This window comes from Lichenostomus cassidix, chromosome 22 (assembly GCF_008360975.1).
Source record: "Lichenostomus cassidix isolate B80296 chromosome 22, HeHo_3.0, whole genome shotgun sequence".
NCBI lineage: Eukaryota > Metazoa > Chordata > Aves > Passeriformes > Meliphagidae > Lichenostomus > Lichenostomus cassidix.
The window spans coordinates 1,633,141-1,655,308 of NC_139502.1; the positions used below are offsets into that span (position 1 = coordinate 1,633,141).

At 52.6% G+C, this 22,168-nt stretch overlaps 1 protein-coding gene across 3 annotated transcripts in view; it reads right to left on the minus strand.

Moving 5' to 3' along the window:
* Nucleotides 1-21,611, minus strand: part of PEBP4 (phosphatidylethanolamine binding protein 4) — a 68,449-nt gene extending 46,838 nt beyond the window's left edge. For 2 of the 3 annotated variants that reach the window (XM_085080731.1, XM_085080733.1), the window contains exons 1-3: nt 21,268-21,401; nt 20,440-20,567; nt 19,496-19,628 (exon numbers count right to left, since the gene is read on the minus strand). In XM_085080731.1, the coding sequence (XP_084936857.1) occupies nt 19,496-19,628; nt 20,440-20,561 (255 nt within the window). In that variant the 5' untranslated portion in view covers nt 20,562-20,567; nt 21,268-21,401. Of the gene's footprint in view, nt 1-19,495; nt 19,629-20,439; nt 20,568-21,267 lie in introns of all 3 variants that reach the window. The other variant, XM_085080734.1, reaches the window with a different exon arrangement.
* Between the last annotated feature and the right edge of the window lie 557 nt (nt 21,612-22,168).

Here is a 22,168-nt window from a genome sequence, read left to right on the forward strand (position 1 = left end):
ATGCTCAGGTGTGGATCAGGTGTGATCCAAATTTTCCTTCTCCTGTATCCCTGTTTGGTCCGGGGATGCTCAGGTGGGGACCAGATGTGATCCCAATTTCCCACTCTCCTGTATCCCTGTGTACTCCAGGGATACTCAGGTGTGCACCAGATGTGATCCCAATTTCCCACTCTCCTGTATCCCTGTTTGCTCTAGGGATGCTCAGGTGTGGATCAGATGTGATCCAAATTTTCCTTCTCCTGTATCCCTGTTTGCTCTAGGGATGCTCAGGTGTGGATCAGATGTGATCCAAATTTTCCTTCTCCTGTATCCCTGTTTGGTCCAGGGATGCTCAGGTGTGGATCAGGTGTGATCCCAATTTCCCACTCTCCTGTATCCATGTTTGCTCCAGGGATGCTCAGGTGTGGATCAGGTGTGATCCCACCATTGCTATTTTTCCTTCTCCCGCATCCCTGTTTCCTCCAGGGTGTGGATCACACACAATCCTACCATCCCTATTCCCCCCTCTCCCCCATCCACCCCAAACAACCCTTTGAGAACCAAACAAACCCCATTTTTACCCCATTTCCCACCATTCCTTTGTACCAAAACCGGCTCGTTCACCGCGGACGCCTCACAAAACTCCCGAATCCCAGCGCTGCCATCCCAACCTCCCTCCCAAACCCCGGGTGGATTGCGCATCCAGAGGTTATCCATTCCCCGGGGACGCCGCCGGAAACGGGAGACAATAGTCTATTCTCCTCTTCCTCCCCATCCCTGCATCCAAGTGCCTTCCAGGAGTGCATTAAATGATGCGATTAACATCTGTCACATGCGCTTCAGTCTCTCTTTCAGCCTCTCCCGGGGGAAGCAGCCGCACGTGCAGGGAAAGGGTTTGTTTTGGTGGATTCAGCTCCTTTTTCCGAGTTCCCCGAGCGTGGGGGGAGTTGAATCTCTGTGGGTGAAGTGTCCCCGAGGTTGGGGCAGCCAAATTCTGGGATTTGGGGTGAGGGATTGGGCTAAAAGGTGCTCCTGGGGGTTTGGGAAGATGCTGAGGGGGTTGGAGCAGAGCAGCAGCAGAATTTCATGGGGATGGATTGCCAAAGCAGGGTGGTTTTTACCCAAGCAGGACTGGATCCCTGCAGCAGGACTCCTTTTCCCTGTTTGCACCCCAAAACCCAAACCCTGCTGGAAAAAACACCTATTTCCTGCACGATCCCATTTGCTCCTGGCAGGAGCTGAGCCTTTAACCAACCAACCACCCAACCTGCTGCTGATCCCAAACCCCACATCCCATGTGGACATCGGGATGTTCCCTCCACCCAAAATCCACCAAAATCAACACCAGTAGCCTCACTGGGACACCACAGGGCAGGGATGCTCCAGCATCCAGGAAATTGTAAGAAAAAAAAACCATTAATGGGATCAACCCCTTCTGTGGGATTTATTTTTTTGGAGGGGGGAGAGAAAGGATGAAGCAGCATTTTATCAGGAGGGCTGGGATGCTTCTCCCACAGCCAGGATTCCTTTTAATTGATTTCTCATGGCTTGGTGGCTCCTGGCTTTAATTACAACACAAATGTTTGCTGATGCAATTACGGTGCACATGCCATAAAGCTGTTAGAGGGTGTCACCAGGTCGTGGGTCTTCATTTATTCTTGGCCTTGAGAAGGGAAAAAAGAGAAATTCTGCTTCCTGTCCAGATCCCTGAGGATCAATCCTAATCCCGAAGTGGGTTTCTCTGTGGCAGGGTGGGTTGGCTCGGATTTTTTCCTTTTTTTTTTTTTTTGTTTAATATATTATAGAGGAAAAAAAAATGCGCCTTGCAGCAGCTCGTCTGGGGGTGAAATAATCCACTCAACATTCCGATTATCAGCTAATGCACATTTGCATTAGAATGGGTTAGAAGAGCTCCCGGGATGGAGCAAGATCCCTACGGATCAGCCGCTGGCCTTACAGGGAAAAGCCACGGATCCTTGCCCTGAGCACAAAAACCGCCCAGGGATGCAGTGCCAGATATAGATTTTAATGTATGGAATAGAAAATGAATGTATAGGAAAGCTGAATTGTATGGAATGTATTGGGAATGTAGATATTAGGTATAATATATTGGGAATATCTGTAATATAGCTATGAAATTCATTTGGAATGTGCATGATATGATTTGGAATGTGGATATATTCACAGTATTTTTGGGGGGTGAGGCCACGCCGTGAGATTTCACAACAAAATGCTCGGATTTGGGAATTACAGCTGAAAAAAAAAGGCAGAATTGGCCAGAATTAGCCAGGGCAGCTGGTCCTGAGCCATGATGCCAACTCCTGGAGTTCTCCTAAAGGCTTGGAAGAGCCTCACACCACAATCCCACGGAATTTTGGCCAACCCTTGGCTCCGGATCCATGCCCGTCTTTAAACCCCAGGAAACCCAGGAGCAGCAGCCTCATCCCGGCCGAAACGAAGCCGAAACCAAATTCCCTTCCATCCGGATCACCCCGGGAGCTCGGCAAACCCTGACGCTGCACCTTTCCCACCTCAGCTGTCAAAACCCAGCCGCGCTCCCCCCGGAACCTCGTTAAAAATGTGACGTTTCCCTAAGGCGACCAGGGGAGACATGGCCAAATTAATGAGGATGTGACAGAGTTTACGGCGCCGATCAGGCTGCTCTCCCCGCGGAATTAACCGCGGATGGAGGGAGAAGAAGGCAAGGCGAGGCTGAGGGGGTTCGGGGAGCCATGTGCGCTCAGCAAAAGAGCAATGCTGTCCTTGTCACTGTTAATCAGGCGCGGGGACAGGCGGGAAACGCTCGGCCCTGCCGGCAGAAGAAGGGAGTTCAAGCTCGCTGCCCCACGGATTGTGCCTGCTCTGGATGCGCCGCGCCGCGAGGAGGTTTGCAAACACATCCTTGCGGCTCTCCCACTTCTTTTCCCCGCTGGAAAATAAATAAACATCATTGTTTGGTTGGTTTTTTTGTAGTGTGGTTTTTTTTGGGTTTTTTTGTTTGGGTTTTTTTTTTTTAATCTCTCTTTTTCTGCTTTTTCTTTGTCCAATGTGGAAAGCAAAGGAATTCCAGCGAGAAGCTGGGAGGCTTTTCTGGCTGGGACTGGGGGGGTGAGAAGCACCTGGTCTGTGTGATGAGGAAAGGTTTGCACCCCAAAAACCCCACGGTGCCTGAAATGCAGATTATCCACAGCCCCAGACCAAGAAATTGGGATTTGGTGCCTCTTGAAGAATCCAGATTATGCCACTGGGAATGCTCCTTCCAAAATGCTCAGCGCCTGTAGATTTAACCCTACAGCCATGCCTGGAGGTGAGGGGACATCGCTGGTCCCCTCTCCAGCCATCAACAGCATCTGAGGGGATCAGGAATTTTGGGAAAGCACTGAGAGGGTCCTGTTTGAGGTCACCTCCCCAATCCCAACCCCTTGAAACCGAAATCAAGCTCGAACCAATCCTGAACCAACCCCTCGAGCCCAAACAGCAGCGAGATTTGGGAGCCAGTCCAAGCTCTGCAGCTTAGGCCCATCTCCAAATATCTCCCAACAAGTTTATTTATGGAAAATAAAATCAGTCCAAGATGTTCACAGCTCAGGAATATTTAATGCTATTTGGTGAGAAAGTATTTCCAGTGAGGAGGGAAGCATCGCGGGGATAGCAGCAGCGCCGAGCCGCACCAGTCACCCCAGAGCCCTGAACTGGTCTGACTGGACCAAATCCCTCCCTCGTTTTGTTCCTGCCAATTAACTGCTCAATTAATTGGCTCTGGAGGCTGGGAGGAGGTGAGCTGTGGGAAGAGGAGGCACTGAGGGATCTCTGAGGGGAGTGCTGCTCCTGGGTGCCACCACATCCGTGAGGGGGACATCTCCCTGGATTGTCCCTTTCTGTCACCCCAAGAGCAAGAAGGACAATTTCCCCGTGAGGGAAGAGGAGAGAAAGGTGACACAGTGAGCCCAGATGATGCTCAGACACAGATCCCGCCCCGCTGCCCCTCATCCACCCAAAATCCCGGGAGCTGCAGCCACCTCGGCGCTGAGGTCACCGCGGAGGTGACACGGAGCTGTCTGCCGGGCCAGCCCAGGGTCCAGGGCAGGCCAGAGGCAGCGGCGATGGCAGCCACGTTAATAGACACCTGTCACCTGATGGGGAGCGTTAATGCATCCCCCTGATCCCATGGAATGTCCCCCCGGGTCCCGCGGGACACATCCCGGCTGCCACCCCGCGCTGGGCTGTCACCTTGGCCGAGGGGGACACGGAGCAGGCAGGGAGGGAGGGACAGCGCCAGGGCAAGGCCTGGGTTTTACAAACAGCTCTAATATCCCTGGAAGACGTCTCCGAGTCATGCACCGGGTTGGAAATGTCTCCCATTATAATTGTGAGTCATTCGTGACTCAGTGACATTTCTGGAATTAAAGAGCAGCGGCTGGCCGGCCACGCCAGCACTCCGCGGCTTGTTTTGGATTCTTTTTCCCAAACAAACAACCCCCCAGAGCCGTCGGTCCCCACCCTGGATGTGCAGCCGCTTGGGGACAGTCCCTCGGGATGGCAAGTTTTGGATTCCCACCCTGAGGGGTTCTGTTTGGGGTGGGAAAAGCTGGGATTTGAGCCCAAATTTGCCACCCGGGACAGAGCCAGGTGTGGTGGCAGCGGCTGGAGCAGCCCCAGGTTTGTCACGAGGAGGGTGGGATTTCCTAAATCCTTATGTTTAAACACAAAATCCTTAAAAATAAATACAAACAAATGTAAAATAAATAAAAGCAACTTCCAACAGCCCTGGCACACAAAGCCATGGTCGCGCTGCTGTTCCAAATTCCTGCAGGAAAAAGGGGTTCAGGAACACTTGGACACAACAGGGTTGGAATGATCACACTGGTGGTTAGGCATTTTCATTAAGCCATCCCTCATCGCTCAGTTTTATCCTGGGAATGATCAAATCCAGGGCAGGAAACACTCGGTGACCTGATAACCCTGGATCACACGATGATTTCCCCCCTCTGTCTCCACGGTCCCTTTACAGCCTGTTATTAAAGCACTCGATTTTAGAGGCTGGGAGGAAGCTGCCCTGGGGAAGGCACGGGGCCAGGGTGCTTGGGGACAGGAATGCTTGGAGGTTGGACGCTGGAGGGGCAGGATCTCCAAAATCCTGGGAGTTGGAATGCTTGGGAATCCCGATGATCAGAGATTAGAATGCTCAGAGGTCAGGATGATTGGAGGATGGGATGATTTGGGGTTGGGATGATCAGAGGTCAGGATGCTCAGGGACCAGGATTCCCAAAGGCTGGGATGCTCAGAAGATGAGATGCATGGAGGATGGGATGCTTGGCAATCAGGACGCTCAGAGTCTGGAATGCCTGGGGGTTGGGAAGCTCAGGGATCACCATGCCCAGGGCTGAGGATACTTGGAAGCTGGGATGTTCAGAGCCTGGGATGCTCAGGGGTCAGGATGTTCAGAGATCAGGATACTCATGGATCAGGATGCTCAAGGATCAGGGTACTCAGGGATCAGGATGCTCAGGGATCAGGATGCTCAAGGATCAGTATACTCAAGGATCATGATACTCAGGGATCAGGATGCTCAGGGATTGGGATACTCAAGGATCAGGATACTCAGGGACCCTAGGATGTCAGAGTGCTCACTCCCAGGTCTGATGCCCACATTCCCCACCACACCAATCCCTCCACACCCCGTGAACCCAACACAGTTACAGCATGACCCAACCCCAAATGAGCTCCAACCCCTGAGCCTGGGGGATTTGGGACACCAGGAAAACCCGGCTCCATGCAGGAACCTTCCCTGCACATCCACCTGCAGCTGGTGATCTATCGGGGAAAGCTCTGGCAACTCCAGGACGTATCGGATCAGAAATAGAGCCAGAGCCATCACCCCCCTCGCCATCCCCACCGCCCCCTTTTCACTATTATGTCTAGAAGAGCCGTCTCTCCTGGTTCTTTTCCCGATGATTTAATCGCCTGGTGATGAGGGCTGCCTGGCTGGGATACAACTGCGCTCCGGGCATCGCCAAAAGAAATGGGGGAATCTAAAAAGAGGAGGGAAGCATCAGTAGCAGCGACGCTGATTGACAGTGAATGAAATGAAGCGGCCAAATTCCATCGGCGTGGCTTGAAAATCCCGGGACGCTGCCGAGAGCTGATGGCTCCTTTCCTAGGGTTTTGCCAGAGCTGGCATTCGCCTTTCATCCTCGTTTAATTCACTGTTTGGAGGCCGCCGTGGGTTTGTGTGTGTGAGTGAGTGGTGGGGTTTTAATTGCACGGTTGTCCTCGTGGAGGAGGATTTTTTTGGTGTGCTGAGGTGTGTAAAGAAGGGGCAGAGATTTTCCCCCTGTTTTTTCAGTCCCAGATTGGCCTCATGGCCTCAGGCCCTTGGGAGAAACACCCCTGGGAGTGCAGTTCATACCCTGGCTGATGATGATTAAATGGTTTATAGAGGATTTTCCTGGAAAGACGGTGTCTGTTGGGGCCTGGGTGGGACTTGGATTGCGCTGCTCGGGAAGGGAACCCACAGGAATCCCCCTCCTCATCCACCTGCAGGATCCCAAATTCTGGATTTTGCAAAATCCCTCTCCCAAATACTGGGTTTTGCTGGGAAAACCACGTGTGTGAAGGCTGTGGTCAGTGCAGGGTGGCTTTGCTCATCTCTCCTCCATCCCTGCAGCGACATTCCAACAAGACAAGACCAAAAGGTGGCAAAAGTCCTGTTTTCCAAACATTCCTGCATTTTCCAATGGGGAAAGGTGCCAGGCTGGCAGGGCTGCATCTCCCAGATCTCCATCTCTGCCAGCAGCCTCTCCTGGTCCGGCTCATCCCATGGATTATCCCAGGAAAAGCTAAACTCTGACCACAACCCCAAACCGCTCCTCTCCCCACGAGCCCGAATTCCACCCAAATTCCCAGGCTTTTCACTCCAGCTGGAAGAAATCTGGCAAATCCCCGGGCTGCGTGTGACCTGCCCCTCCTCGAGGAGGGACAATTCCCGGGAGCAGCGAGGACAGGATGAGCTCCAGCAGCTGCACGGCAAACCAGGGCAAAGCCTGGAGCAGAAACTCAATCCCTGGGGCTGGCCAGTGTCCCCATTCCCACCCTGGATTATCCCCCTGACACAGCCGGCTCCAGGCAGGAATTGTGACAGTTTTAGTGGAGAAAAGCTCTGTTTTTGCCAAGCTGGTGGGTACAAAACGCTGCTCACACCGCAGGGTCATCCCAGCTCTGCCACTGTCCTCCCTCTGGGGTGTGAATGATGGGAAAGGGGCTGGGCAGCTTCTTGGGGGAAAACAGAATTTTGGGGGGCAGAGGCATCTCAAGGGGCTGCAGCATTTTGGGGGGCTTGGAATTTTATGGGGCTGCAGCATCTCAGGGTCTGCAGCGCTTTGGGGGCTCAGAATTTGGGGGCTGCAGCATATTTGGGGTCTGCAGCACTTGGGGGGGCTCAGAATTTTATAGGGCTGCACCATCTTTGGGGTCTGCAGTACTTCGGGGGGCTCAGAATTCTGCGGGGCTGCAGCATCTTTGGGGTCTGCAGCAGTTTTAGGGGCTCAGAATTTTATGGGGCTGCACCATCTTCGGGGTTTGTAGCATCTTTGGGGAGCTCGGGATTTTGTGGGTTTGCAGCATCTTTGGGGTCTGCAGTACTTCGGGGGGCTCGGAATTCTATGGGGGTCCCTTAAAATGGGGCACAGACCCTTTGAGGGGTGGCTTCACACCTGGGCTGGGCTGGACCCAGAGCACCAGGAGCCACTTCCCCCGTGTCCCCTGTGTCCCCTGGTGCCACCACCCCGCGTCACCCGCCGGCCACCTCCTCTCTCGGCCCCCCAAACGCACCCACCCCGCTTTGATCCGCCGCCTCATTCCCGCTTCCCATTAATTCCTGATCTTCTCGCGGAGACGCCGAGATCAAATGCGTAGTTAAGAGACAGTCGGGCGAGGGGAACATGAAAGGGAGAAGTTTTGTTTCGGGATTTTTAACCCCGGCGAGGCGGCGGCGGGAAGCGGCGGAGCAGCGAGCCGAGAGCTCCCTCTGCTCCCGGAAAAAACCTTCCGAACGCTCCCAGGAAAAAAAAAAAAAAAAAACCCTTGCAGGATTCCAAACGCTCCCGGAAAAAGCTTGGAGGATCCCAAACGCTCCCACCCTCCTCCTCCTCTGGTCCTGCAAAACTCGTCACACCCCCGGGGGACAAGGACAAGCTGCTGCGAGGGGAAATGTTTGCTCCAGGGGATGAATTGTTGGTAAAAAAGTGGCAAAAAAAGGGTGAAATGGTCATAAATCTCGTGATGCCCCAAAAATGCATCAGGCCCCACAGCGGGGAGATCCTCCTGGGTGTAAAATGGGCTGTATAAATCACGAATATCTGATTTATCAATTGATTAGAGGCAGCCCGAGGCAAATGGCAGCAGTGCGAGATCCCCCGGGATGGGGGAAAATGAGGGAATTTGTATTTCCATCGTTTGGGAAGGGAAATAAATAAATGCCAGGCCGGGGAGGCGAAGAAAAGCTCAGCGCCCGAAATAAAGGGGGAAAGCAGGGCGCGGGAAATTATTTCAATTCCAATGAAAACGTATTTTATTAGAGGAAGTAGATTCATCTTTGATCGTGGATCCCAAGCAAAGCAATATCCAGGGCTGTAATATCCCATCTCGCAGGGAGAATGAGTTATTAAAGCACAAGATGAATGGCTTGCAGTGCAGCTAAGTGCTCCAGTTAAGAGGAAAATAGTTCTAAACTTCCTCTTTGCCCCAAAACACATTCCTCCCCCTCATCCCCGGGCCTCGGCTCTCCCCTCGGGTGAAGCTCTTTTTTATTTTTTTTTTTTTCCAGCTTATCAAAATTCCGGAGGGGAAATTTTAATAGAATTAAAAATAAGGTGAATTTAGACGGGTGGTGATGGTTGGGGGGTTTTTTGTTTTTTGGTTTTTTTTCTCCTCCCCTTCCCCCAACCCTTTCAAAAAAAAAATAAAAAACACACATGAGGAATAAAAATAACCCGGATAAGTTCAATTGTGGGGAAGGAGGGAGGATGTAAATGAAGGAGCTTTCTCCTGGAGAGCAGCGCTCCCGAGCAGGGCGCCTCGCCCCGCGCCTCTGCTCTGCATGAATAAATAGGGATAAAAATGTAACGCTGCGCTCACAACTCCAACCCCAGCACCCGGAGAGAGGGCTGGAGCAGCGCAAGCCACCAGCCTTCCGGGATTTTTGGGATTTGGGAGGGTTGGGATGGTGATTTGGGGGGGTTTTGGAGGGGAGTTTGGAGGTGTGGATTTGGATTCGCGCTCCCCCCGTGCGAAAACTGAGGTTGGTGGTGCAAAGCCGCTGGGGACAGTGGGAAATGAGGGTTTTCCCCCCAAAATCACGGGATAATTCAGCTGGAAAAGAGGTTTGGGATCACCGAGTCCCACATTGTCACTGAGTGCCACTTCCAGCTGTTCCCTGGACACCTCCAGGGAGGAGAACCCCAAATCCCCAGTTTTTAACAAGCTTTTCCATGAGGAAATCCCTGCTGGGATGTCCAACCTGATCCTCCCCTCCCGGAGGGGACAGATTGATGATCCCAGGAGCTCTGGGAGCTCTCAGGATGAGGCCACCTCCTCCAGCGAGGAGACATCGCTGATGTTTTCCTCGAGCTGCATCTCATCACCAAAAATCCCTTTGCTCCCGAGCTCCAGAGAAACGGGGATGCTGGGAAGTCACCCAGTGACTCAGTTAATTTAAAATCTGTGCTGAGAGGTGACACCAGCCCGGGGCAGGACCCCCCCGAGCACCCCCAAACCTGCTGCCAGCACACCCCAGCAGGACTTCCCCAGCCCCGCGATGTTCTCCCACTCCTTCCAACCCATCCATCGCCGTTTTTTTCCCCCCCAGGCAGGATCTCCCGACCCCCCCGGCTGCCTGGCTCCCCGTTACACAACCCTGCTCGGGAGATCCTACGTGGGCAGACGTGGGTTTTCCTGGGAATCGACAACAGCTCTCGCTGCAGCTCAGCAGAACATGAGCATCTTACATAAACAGCCCCGCGAGTTCCCCCTGAGCGGGGGCTGCGCAGCCCCCCGGGCTGGGAGGGAACGCTGGAAACCTCCTTTTCCCCCCTCCTCATCCCCATCCCTTTTTTCCCCCCTTTTTTTTCCCTTTAAACCAACCCAAACCCTTGTGGGGGGAAAAGGCAACGCGCGAGAGAGAGGAGGGAGAGAGAGAGAGAGAGGAGAGAGAGAGAAATGACTCAAGTGTTTTGTAACTTGTCACATTCGGAGCTGCAATTTGGAGGCAGGAAGGAGGGATCCAAAATAGTCGCCCCAACCCCGGATTGTATAACCGAGATCTCCCCCCCTTCGCGGCCCCTCCTCTCCCGCCGGGAAAAAGAAAAAAAAGAAAGAAAAAGGAAAAAAAAAGGAGAAAAAAAAAAAAAAGGGAATTTCTGCTGCAGATTGGCAGCTGGAAAAAGGCAGGCGAAGCTCGGGGTTGTCACAGCGCAGGAAGGAGCCCCCAAATCGGGAGGAATTACTCATCCATGGAAAAAAGGCTCCTGAGCTGGCGGGGAGGCACCGCGGAAGATGCTGCAGGGGAGGAGGGAAAGCTCCCGGAATGATGCTCCGAGCCCAGGGGTGAGGCTGAGCTCCCCGGGATGCTCCGGCGAGTGGGAGGTGATGTTTGGGAAGTGCAGCTGGAGTGGGAAAGCAGGACGGAGCAGGATTCCCTGCCAGGAAGGGACCTGGCGAGGGCTGCCAAAGGGCAGCCGCTGCCAAAATTCGGGCTCGGAGCAGGCTGGAGGCACCCCGGATGGGATGGGAGATGCTCCGATAATCCCGGGGGAGGTGGCAGAAGGGTCGGGGTGTGTTTTACAGGCCAACAGCTCTCCCGCACCTCGCTGCCCTCCAGCCGGCAATTCCCAATTCCCAGATTTTCCATCCATGTAGCTGGAGAGTTATAAAATTCCGGAGAAACCCGGGAGAGCCTGGCTGCTCCCAGAGCCCTCTGGAAATCAGGGAGAGCAATCCCTGCCTGGAATGGGGAGAGAGATGGAGCAGAGACAGCCCAGGACACCCAGCCTGGTATTCCAGAGGTCCTGGAGCTTTTCCAGCCCAAAAAAATCCAAGGCCAGAGCCGTGGGATCAGGAGGAGCTGGGGTGATGATGAGGATTCCAGGGAGATGAGGAAGATGAAGGGGAGCCAAGCCCAGCTCCCCCACAATAAACAGCATTCCAGACCCCACAAATCCCATTTTCAAGCACCAGGATCACATGGAGGAACCTGCCTGCTGCTACAAACCCTCCTGCCAGCCCAAAATGCCCTTAATCCCTTTGGGAAAAGCCCTGGCGGGTCCGGGGGATGTCAGGAGACATCACGAGGGTGACACATCCCCTCGGGGCTCATTGATCTGCCATCGATCACCCCGGGGAGCTCTGGCATCTGATTGCAGGGTCTGCGGGGGCAGCGCTTCCCGAGGGTCTCCTCCAAAATAAATCCTGGATTGGGATGAGGGATGGAGGGATCTCTGCAGGTTTTTCTCCAGTGTCACCTCGGCTAAAGGCTCTGGAATTCCCGATGCCCACATTGGCTGTGGCATCATGGGAAAATCCCAAAGACGGGGCAAGGGGGAAGGAAAATCAGGTTGTTTTCAACAGATTCGTCTGTTTCTACAACACAGTTTGGCTCCGCGATTAATCAAATTCACATAAAATCCTATTTTTTGATGACAGATCCACCTGGCAGGTGCATCCCTGCAGCTTCGGGATTAACAGGTGAAAATCAAGTGGGTGTGAAGGACTTGCCCGTGCAGTAAACCGAGACAAAAAGCCACGTTCCCAGCAAATTCCCAACCAGAGCACCATCACTCCTTCCCCAGGAGGTTCCAGCGGAATTCTGGACAGCCCATGGCACATCCCATCCCCTCAGACACACGAGCACCAGCTCCAACTCCAACTGGTTAAATCCCCACAAAACATACATCTGCGGGAGCAGCGCAATTATCCCCGCGAGCGAAGCGTTGATGGATGGAAGTTTTAATTACCAAACCTCCCCATCCTCCCCCGTGCACAAAAAAGTGCACTTTCTGGCATGTTTATTTAATAATAAAATATGGTCGAGCCCCATGTTGGTGGAACACGTGCGCGGGGCACGGGAAGTACGAGACGAGCTGAAAATCTGTTTTGTCACCAGAGCTGGAAATTTGGGTTCCTCTGGTCTCTCAGCCTCCAAAGCTGCTCGGGGAGGAGAGAGGGGAGAGAAGCACGTATGGAATGTTATCCCAGGCTGTGGAAGGGGTCAGGGATGGATCCCAGCTCCTGCCTCTGCACGTGTTGGAGCTCTGGAGATTGACATCCTCCACTCCCGCGCACGTCCCCAACCCTTGATGTCCCCAAAGAGAAGCGCCAGCGCCAGCCTTAATTCCCATGGACAGGGCTAAAGGCTGGCCCTGTCACCCATCAGTATCATTTAAAGCTTGGGAAGTGCCCAACTCCCGTCGGGAATGCCCCGGCGGAGCTCTGCGCTCCTATCAGCCTTAATTTCCTTCGGTCCTTCACACCGTTGTCTGCTCGGCGCGTCCCCCGCCGGACGGTAACGCCGAGCGAAGCTTCGCGGCCTCTGGCTGAGCCATCCGGCTGCTCCAAAACCTGGCTGGCATCCGGCGGCAGCGGCAGCTCCAGCCTGCCGGAGCCCGGTGCGATCTAGGTTACTCATTCCCAACGCAAAGACGTGCGGAGGTTGAGGTCTCTCCCCCTCCCCTGCCTGCCTTTCGCGTGCAAATCCTCCAGCAGGAATTTTTTTCCCCCCTTCCTTGGAAATTCACAGCCAACCTGCTAATGAGTCTTTGTGAAACTTGTGCCTTCTTACCTCTAATTTTACAGCCTGTTCGGATTTGAGCTCTGTGGACAGCCTCACATTTGGTTGGGAATTATAGGCTGAGTGGCTGTTCTCTCCTATTATTGTGCTGTCAATCTCCTATTAGCACATTATAATATGCTACACTGAATGCATCTGTTCCGTAGATCACAAGTCCTAATTGTCATTTGTTGAATCACTTTGTCTTATATGATTGTTAAGCAATTATTTCACCCAAAGCAGCTTAAACTTTGATTACTGTATAGTGTTTACAGGGATCAAAGGGAGAAATCAGCGGCGCCTTCAAACGGGGTTGTTTTTTTTTTTGCTGCCGAAAAAAGAGGAGCTGGAGGGAGATGCCGACGAAAGGGGATGACCTGGAGGTGCTTTCCCGGGGGAAATGTCGTTTGGCCGGGATGGTGAAAGGTCCAGCGAGCGGCGAGGCCAGGAGACAAATGCGAAGTGACATTCCTGCCGGGATTGCTCACGGGATGAGGCTCTCCTGGCGGGTGGCACCAGCTGCCCGTCGGTCCCCTCCGGTGGGACGATAACACCCCGTGTTGTGCTGTTAAACAGCTCCAGCCGTTTCCAGGAGGGATGAAATCCTCCTGCTCCCCAAAAGGTGGGGAATCCCAGCTCGGAAGGGCTGGAGAGGAATCGCATCCCGAGAAATTCCCGCACTGAAGCAGCGCTGGGAGGTCAGCGGAGGACAGAGGACAGAGGACAGAGGACAGAGGACAGAGGACAGAGGCAGCACCCAGAGCCCCCGGCACTCACATTTGTTTTGGCTTTAAAAAGCCAAAACACCAAAGCCCTCAAAGAAGCCTTTTGGAAACTCAGATCCCTCACAGAATTCCCTCTCCGAGGACAGGGCTGGGAGCTCTCTGAAGTCCTGGAATGTCGCAGAGTGTCGCAGGGCATGGGAACCCAACCCAGCGGGGCCGGAGGGAGTGGTTCATCACCGGGGGCTTGGGCTAATCCCGGGAATTTCGGGCTGACAGCAGCGGCGAGGAATGCCGGGCCATTGTTTCCGAGGAGCCCAGGCAGGACTGGGAGAGGGAGAAAACCACGCTGGTGGCTCCTCAGCTCCAGACGGCTCCGCGAGCCAGCAGGGATACACAAACTGTCAGCAATCTTCTGCTTCCAACCATCTCCAGAATTCCAGCTCGGGTGGAACCTGAGCGCAGCAAGAAGGTCCCTGTCCCGCCAGCTGTGTGTCCCCTCCTGCCACCGCTGCCGCCGGGAGGCTGAGCAGAGCTTCCCCTGGTTTTTTTCAGAGCTCATGGGTTTCCTCACACGAATGATTTCCCAAATAATGCTTCCCAGCCCCCTGAAGCCTTTATAAATCAGCTCTGTCCCCAGCCAGGCCACCAAGGGCTTCACAAAGGGGGACAATTGGGGACAGGGCTGGGATAGAACCGGAGTGGACTTTCTGTGGGCTCCTGGGAGAAGCTAATTCTGCTGCTCTCCCCTCCCTGGGCTCTGATGGATGCCCAAGGGTCCAGCAGGACATCTCCAGCCCCGCAGCTTTAGGCACAAAAAGCTGCTGGGAGGAGCTCAGTGCCACCCCGGAGGGTCTTTTCCAGCTCATTGGAACAATTCCAGCTCATTCCAGCACAGAAATCCCTTTATCCCAGTGAGCTGGAGAGCAGTTCAGCTCAGGGATGTGCAAATCGCCTGCTCAGAGTGGTTTCTCCCAAAAACAACTTTAAAAGAGTTGAATTTGGGGGAGGAACCCTAAAAAAACCATTTTATTTCTAGATTTTGCCTGGAAAAAAACCCCAAATTCCTTCCCATAGCCTAAAAACCTGAACGCACAACCCAAATAAACCTCTAAGGAAGTTGTCAAACCACGGGGACGAAAACAAATCTGGAGCAGCAGGTACAAGGTAGCAGCTCCAGCCCAGGTAAATTGCTTTTTAACAAGCAGACGAGGCCCATCCCTGGCATCTGCCGTATGTTTTTATAAAGCCCAGAAATATGTTTTTAAAAGGCCGCCAAATAAAGTTCCCATCGATTTGATCTCCGGCGTAATCTGTTTTTCTGTCTGCCACCCCGAGTGGTAATAAAAGGGAATCAGGGGCCGGGGGCTCGGGTTAATGCAGCGATCCATCACCGTCGGGGCTTTGCTTCGCTGTGCACTCGAGAAATCTGCCCCAGATTGGTGCCGGCGCCAATTTACTTTTCCAATTTATTTTTGCTTGAGCGAAGCAATATCGGGGCAGGGCGAGGAGGATGTGATTCCAGTCGTTCCAGATGTTTTTGCGCTTCCCCGGCTCCCAGAGTCCCTTCCCCGAGGGATTTTGGGAAGGTGATGTGGGTACGGGAATATTTGGGGTTTTAGGATGGGATCCTTGCAGTGGGATGCAGAGGGGTTTGGGAGGTACTTAGGGGAGTCTTCCAGTAGGGATTGAGCATTCTGGGGCTGATTGATTTCCCATGGATCAAAAATCCTGAATATCCCAGGACTGCATCTCCATGGATTGAAAGTCCTGAGCATTCCAGGGCTGTATTTTCCATGGATTCAGCATCCTGAATATCCCAGGGCTGATATCCCACGGATCAAACATCCTGAACACTCCAGGACTGATCTCCCATGGATTCTCCATCCTGAACATTCCCATGGATCAAACATCCTGAGCATCTCAGGGCCACATTTCCCACAGATTCATCATCCTGAATATCCCAGGGCTGATCTCCCATGGATCAAAAATCCTGAATATCCCAGGGCTGCATCTCCATGGATTGAACACCCTGAGCATCCCAGGGCTGTATTTTCCATGGATTCATTATCCTGAATATCCCAGAGCTGAACATCCCCATGGATTGAACATCCCAGGGCTGATCTCCCATGGATCAAACATCCTAAACATCCCAGAGCTGCATTTTCCATGGATGGAACATCCTGAGCATCCCAGGGCTGAATTTCCCATGGATTGAACATCCTGAACACCTCAGGGCCACATTTCCCACAGATTCATCATCCTGAATATCCCAGGGCTGATCTCTCATGGATCAAACATCCTGAATATCCCAGGGCTGATCTCTCATGGATCAAACATCCTGAATATCCCAGGGCTGATCTCCAATGGATCAAACATCCTGAACATCCCAGAGCTGATCTCTCATGGATCAAACATCCTAAATATCCCAGAGCTGATCTCCCATGGATCAAACATCCTGACCACTCCAGGATTGATCTCCCATGGATTCTCCATCCCGAACATCCCAGGGCTGAACATTCCCATGGATCAAACCTCCTGAGCATCCCAGGGTTTCATTTCCAGACATTCCCAGCCCTCTGCCCACCAGGACAGAGCAGCCAAAGGTTTTCCAGGCAATCCAAGCCATCCAGAACCATTCCCCCCCTGTGCCTGGCAGTGCATTCCTCACTCCTCTCCCCGAGCCTGCTGCTCACAGAGGTGCAGCCACACACACCAGCTGCCCTCACAGCACTAAAAACTGCCCCAAAATGGGGTTTTTTTGGGGCAGAAAAATGATGTTTGATAAAGCTGGATTTGTCAAAACCGGATAAACACCACAAAATATTAAAAATCACCCTGAAATGATGCATTCGAGTCGCCCAGGCCAGGTTTTGCTGCCAGCAGAGCTCAGCTTTGCCAGATGCCACCCCAATTCCAGCTCCTGCACCCCAAACCATCGATTTCCCCTTCCCTCAGAGCACTGAGTGATCTGGGGGTACAAAAATGATCCCCAAATTCATCCCAAAAAATCTGGGACAAGGATGGGAAACCTCCCATTCCTCCCGCCCCACCCCCTTCAGAAAACTGATAAATATTTCTGGAGAGAAAAACAAACACTCCGCATTTGGCTTTTTTGGTGGTTGTTTTTCTTGAAGAGACAAAGTGTTCCACAGAAAAGCCGACACTTCCTACACAAGTTTGCATCCTCAAGCCCCGAGATTTTTTTCTGCCACGGATTTGGATGGGGAAAAGCATCTCCAGCCCTTCAGCTGGCCCTGCCTGCTCCAGCCAGGGATCACTGAGCTGGAGCACCACGTAGGGATGGAGAGAACTCCATCCAAGAGAGGTTTCCCACCCTCACTGGGGAATAAATCGGGAATAATCTAATTTCCTGGGTTTAGAAATACCTTCCTGAAGCGTAAAAACAACTCTGGTGCCTCAGCCCTGGCACAGGTCTTGTTCCCATTCAATTTGGGGTGAGTTTAGGAGGGGAAAAATATTATCCCAAAGCATCCCTAGAGGTTCAGGAGGAAGGAAATTGTGTATTCCTACCCAAAAAAAGCCGGGGGAAATTCAGAGCTAGCTCTCTGTGATGGGTTTAAGGCCACTCAGCCCTTTCCCAAAATCACCCCCCAGCTCGGACACTGCAGCTGGGTCATTCCCAGCTGCGTGGAGCTGGGGAGGAATTTTTGGGAAAGGCTGGAGGAGAAACCCCGGCAAGCAGCAGAGCCCCGTGTCCTCAGATGCCGCCGCAGCGCAAGATGTGCCGAGATGTCTCGGAAGGAATCGCTGCCAAATCCATCAGCCGAGCCGTTCCCGGTGCCAGGCAGAGCTGCCGGCCCTGCCAGGGGCTCCCTGGGGAGCTGCCACCCCCCCGAGCCACCGCTGGAACCCCAAAATCACCAGGTGACACCCCCGATCCGTGCGGATTCCGGGATGCAGAGCCCGGGAAGGTCAGCCTCCTGTCCCCAAAACCCTTGCCACGGCAGCCCCAGAGCCACCCCGGAGAGTCCCTTCCCTTCTCCCGGCCCTGCCGTGCTTTCCAGGACTAAAATAAAAGGGAAAAACAACTGCCTACATCCCCCGGGAAACTTCAAACTGCTGGAAAGCCGCGCGGATCCGTGGCGGGGATGGATCTGCGTGCAGCAGGCTCTGCCAGGGAGGAGGATTATTTTGGAAGAATCAGACATCTTTAAGGGAAAGTTCTACTTCCAACCATGTGATCCGCAGGGGGAAGAGACTTTCCAGACGGCGGGGAAGAGCCGGAAAAACGGATTATTCACACTCCGAGCAACGGCAACAGGGCTGAGCTCTCCCTTATCAGCCGCCAGGGATGGAGTTGGGGATGGGAATGATGGCGATTAGTGGGATGTGGCGCTTTTTGGGGAGGGATCTGGGGACGTTACGGGGGTTTGGGGATGTCACCGACGATGCCACATGGTGGGACAGCTTTGGGATCACAGCAGGGCACGGCGCAGGGTGTTCCCATCGCAAAATACCCCCGTGTCACCCCATTTATTGTCCTCTCCCCCTGCCTGCGGCACTTCCAGCACATCCCGGGTGATCCCAGCGCTCCCAGTTCTCCCAGTTTACTCCCAGTTACTCCCAGTTTACTCCCAGTCGGAGCGGCGCTGGAGCTCGGGCAGTTCAATGCTGCCACCCGGTGGTGACAGAGGGGAACTGCAGCTCGGGGGGGTCATGGGAAAATTCCAAATTCCCAAATTCCATCCGGATCCACCGGGATTTCCTGCAGGACACCCCAGATCCCTGACCGAGACCGGGATGGCTTCCAAAAGTTGGCTAAAAATTTTTTAAAAAATAAAATCTACGGTGGAAATTTTTAGAGATATATATATATATATATACACACACACATATATATATATATATATATGGGAAAAAATAAAAATCAGCCACAATGCGGAAAAAAATTAAATATCAGCGGTCAGAATACAATAAATATTAAGTGGCCAAAATAGAGGAAACAAAATTGAAATGCCCAAAAATATAGGCCAAAAAAAAAAAAATTGGTGGCCACAACATAGAAATAAAATTAATTAAAATTTTCCCTCCACGTGGCCACTTAATACCTGTTTTTCCTACATCCTGGTTATTTAATTCCTTTTTTAAAAATAGCCATGAAGGAGGAAAAATTTAAACTATTAGGAGGCCACAAATAGCAAAAAAATTAAATCGTGAAGTGGCCGTGTGTAGCAGAAAACAAAATTTGTTTGCTACCTTCTGGCCACTTAATTATATGGTTACAGTGTATAAAAAATTTAATTAATTGTTTTAGAGGTTAATGTAGGGAAATTATAAATGGCTGCATTTACAGGGGAAATAATGGTTGTAATGTGGCAAATATTCTTAAGGGAAATGTGGGGATATTGTATTGAAATATAGTATATAATATACTACATTTCAGTATACTATAATGAAATATACCATTTATGCATTTACTATATATATTTAAATAAGTTTATATATTTAAATAAATTTATATCAATTTACTATATACATTCAATATACTATGTTGAAATATATATATATTGAATATATATACTATATATACTATATTTCAATATACTATATTGAAATGTGAATATAATTTATTAAAGGGCTACTATGTGGCTGGAATAGCTGCCAAATGGGTACAATGTAGAAAAAAATATTTAGCAAATGGAAAAAGAAAAAATGTGGTTTTAGGGTTGTAAAAAAAGGTCTGAATGTGGGAAAAGGTGATTTAATGGCCACAGTGTGGAAGAAAATTAAAAAATATAAAAATGTCATAAAAAAGGGGGAAATTCCATTTATCCACCTCCAACCAAACCCCTGAATCAACGACAACACATTGAAAAAACACTTAAAAAGCCATCCCGATCGTAGGGAATTCCATTAAATCCATCCTGGTCCCAGGAAATTCCATTAAACCCATCCTGACCCGGTTAAATCGTCGGGAATTTCAATTTTTGGGCCACGCGGAGCTGCTCACCTTGCTGGCGTCGGGGTAGCGCACGCGGGGTTTGCCCCACTCGCGGCTCAGCCGCCGCCGGTAGCCGTGGCACTTGGGGATGTAGGAGCAGCTCACGTCGCCCATCTCGGGGTAGATGACTTCCAGTTCCCCCCTGGAGAAAGGAGGAAAAATGGGGAAAAATGGGGAAAAATGAGGTGGAGGTGGGGATGGGGTTGGAATTGCCGGTGGGAGTTGTGGGGTTGGAGTCGCTGGAGGTGGAGGTGGAGGGATGGAACCACAGGATCTGTGGGATTTATATGGTTTTTTTGGCAGGTGTTGGGGAGAAATTCCACCCTGGGAGCTGGGAAGACATTCCCAAAGGAATTCCCAAAGGAATTCCCAAAGACATTCCCAAAGGAATTCCCAAAGAAATTCCCAAAGAAATTCCCAAAGAAATTCCCAAAGAAATTCCTATCCCTGGAAGTGTCCAACATTGGACAAGGCTTGGATAGCAGAAGGTGTTGGGGTTGGAACTGGATGGGTTTTAGGTCCTCTTCCCACCCAAACCATTCCAGGATTCTACAAAAATCCTCTTTCCTTTGAAGTTTCCCGTGGAAATCATCAGTCATTCCTGATGCCACAAAAATCACTTTTAAAGCCTCTGCTGCACAACAGGCCAGGGAATAACTCCAGGTGCCCACAGACATCCCAGATTCCCGAAAAGGAGGAAAAAAGGAGGAAAAAAGGAGGAAAAAAGGAGGAAAAAAGGAGGAAAAAAGGAGGAAAAAAGGAGGAAAAAAGGAGAAAAAAGGAGGAAAAAAGGAGGAAAAAAGGAGGAAAAAAGGAGGAAAACAGATGGTATTTCCAGCCCTGGCAGAGGGGACACTGGAGTTCAGGGTGCCAGGAGGTGACAAAAGGGACACGAAGGGCAGGGCAGGGATGTCCAGGCTGGGCAGGGGACAGAGGACACGGAGGTCACCCACCTGCAGAACTGCTGGTCGGATTCGTTGAGGGTCTGGAAGATGCAGGGCCGAGAGGCTTCGTTCCCCCAGGAGCCTGGCAGGAGCAGGCTGAGCGCCACCACCGCTGCCCCCAGCAGCTTCATCCTGCCCTGGGGACACGGGGACAGCAGCGGTCAGTCCCCTGTGACCAGCACTTCCCAGTGCTCCCAGTTCCAGGTGGAGCATCCCCACCTTTGCCCATCATTTCCTCCTTTAATCCCATTTATCCCAGGAATTAGCTGGGTTCCCTCATGCTCCCCTTGGCCAGGAGCTCCTCCCAGACCCCACAGCTCTTTTCCACAAGACTGGAGCTCCATCCCCTCCACGTGGCACCAGGAATGTCCCCACGTGGTGACACCGAGCTCCCAAGAGGGGACAGTCCCCATCTCCACACGCCAGCCCTGCTGCTCTCCCGAATATGACGGAAAATCGGGATCAGGGGCGGCCGTGGTCTACCCAAGACTGTCACCAAGGACACCCAGGACACCAGGATGTGTCCCCAACCCAAGGCCAGGTCCCTGCAAGGCAGCAGCACCTTGACCCAGCCACCCCCTGTGGCACTTTTCCCGCACGGGGACAACTCCGGCCACCCATTTTAAAGCCACACAAAGCCTCGAGGAGCACGAGGGGACACAGGGTTGGGGACACAGGGTTGGGGACACAGCGCTGGGGACACAGGGTTGGGTCCCCCACCCCCCTGCCAACCCTCACCTCCTCCCCAGGCCACAGCAACCTGAGCAACCCAGTAGCCATTGGGCCACCAGGGCAACCGGGGGGGGCCACCAGGGCCAGCCGTGCCGAGCCACTTACCAAGGTGCTGGGGACAGCCGAGCAGCTCCGAGGCACAGCCCGGAGGTTTGAGGTTGCCGTGGAGATGGTTTCCTTGGGAAGAAGGGACGGAGGGACCGGGAATGAACAGTCAAACCCCGGGAAAGGGGCGGCTGGTGCTCCAAACCTGCCAACGGCTTTTAACACCCCCCAGGCTTTCAACTGCCCCCCAACCGCCCCAAACGGCACCCCAGCCCTGCCCGGGCTAATTAGGAACGGCGTGACCCAAACACTGATTTTTCCCCGTCTCGTCTGTTGCCTAATCGGCTCTGGGATGAGGCAAACGCGCGGATGAGGGGAAAAAAAAAATAAATTAAAATCCCGGTGTGAGTTGGGATTACAGCAGCGAGTGTATCATTATATAATGGAGCCGGAGCTGCACGCTCGGGGAACACGAGCGACAAGGGCGAGAGAAAGAGGCGCCGGGCTCGGCTAATTGGCAACATTAATCTATCGGGAATGATCGGGAGCTTTTTAGGGGCTTAATGGCTCTCGTTCCCACGCTGCCCAGATGGGCACAGCCCGTAATTAGAGCCCTGAGCCGGCAAATGGCTCACGTGAGTCAAGCTTTTCCCAGGGATGCTGCGCTGGCTGAGTCAGGAGAGCTCCCAAAAGTGGGGTTTGAACCCTCGAGGTGTCGTTGTGGATGGAGGGGTTGGGAATTTGGGGTCCCCAGAGGCAGGAGAAGCTGTTGGGTCAGCGTGAAATGATGGGGAATGTGGTGAGGGAATGGTGGGGAAAGCAGGGATTTCCTTGGGAAATGGGGATGGGGATGGAAGTTGAGCGAGAGGCTGCAGGGCAGGAGTGGGGAGTTGGGGATTTCTGGGAAAACATGGAGTGGTTTGGGCTGGAAAACCCATTAAATCCCATCCGGTGTCACCCC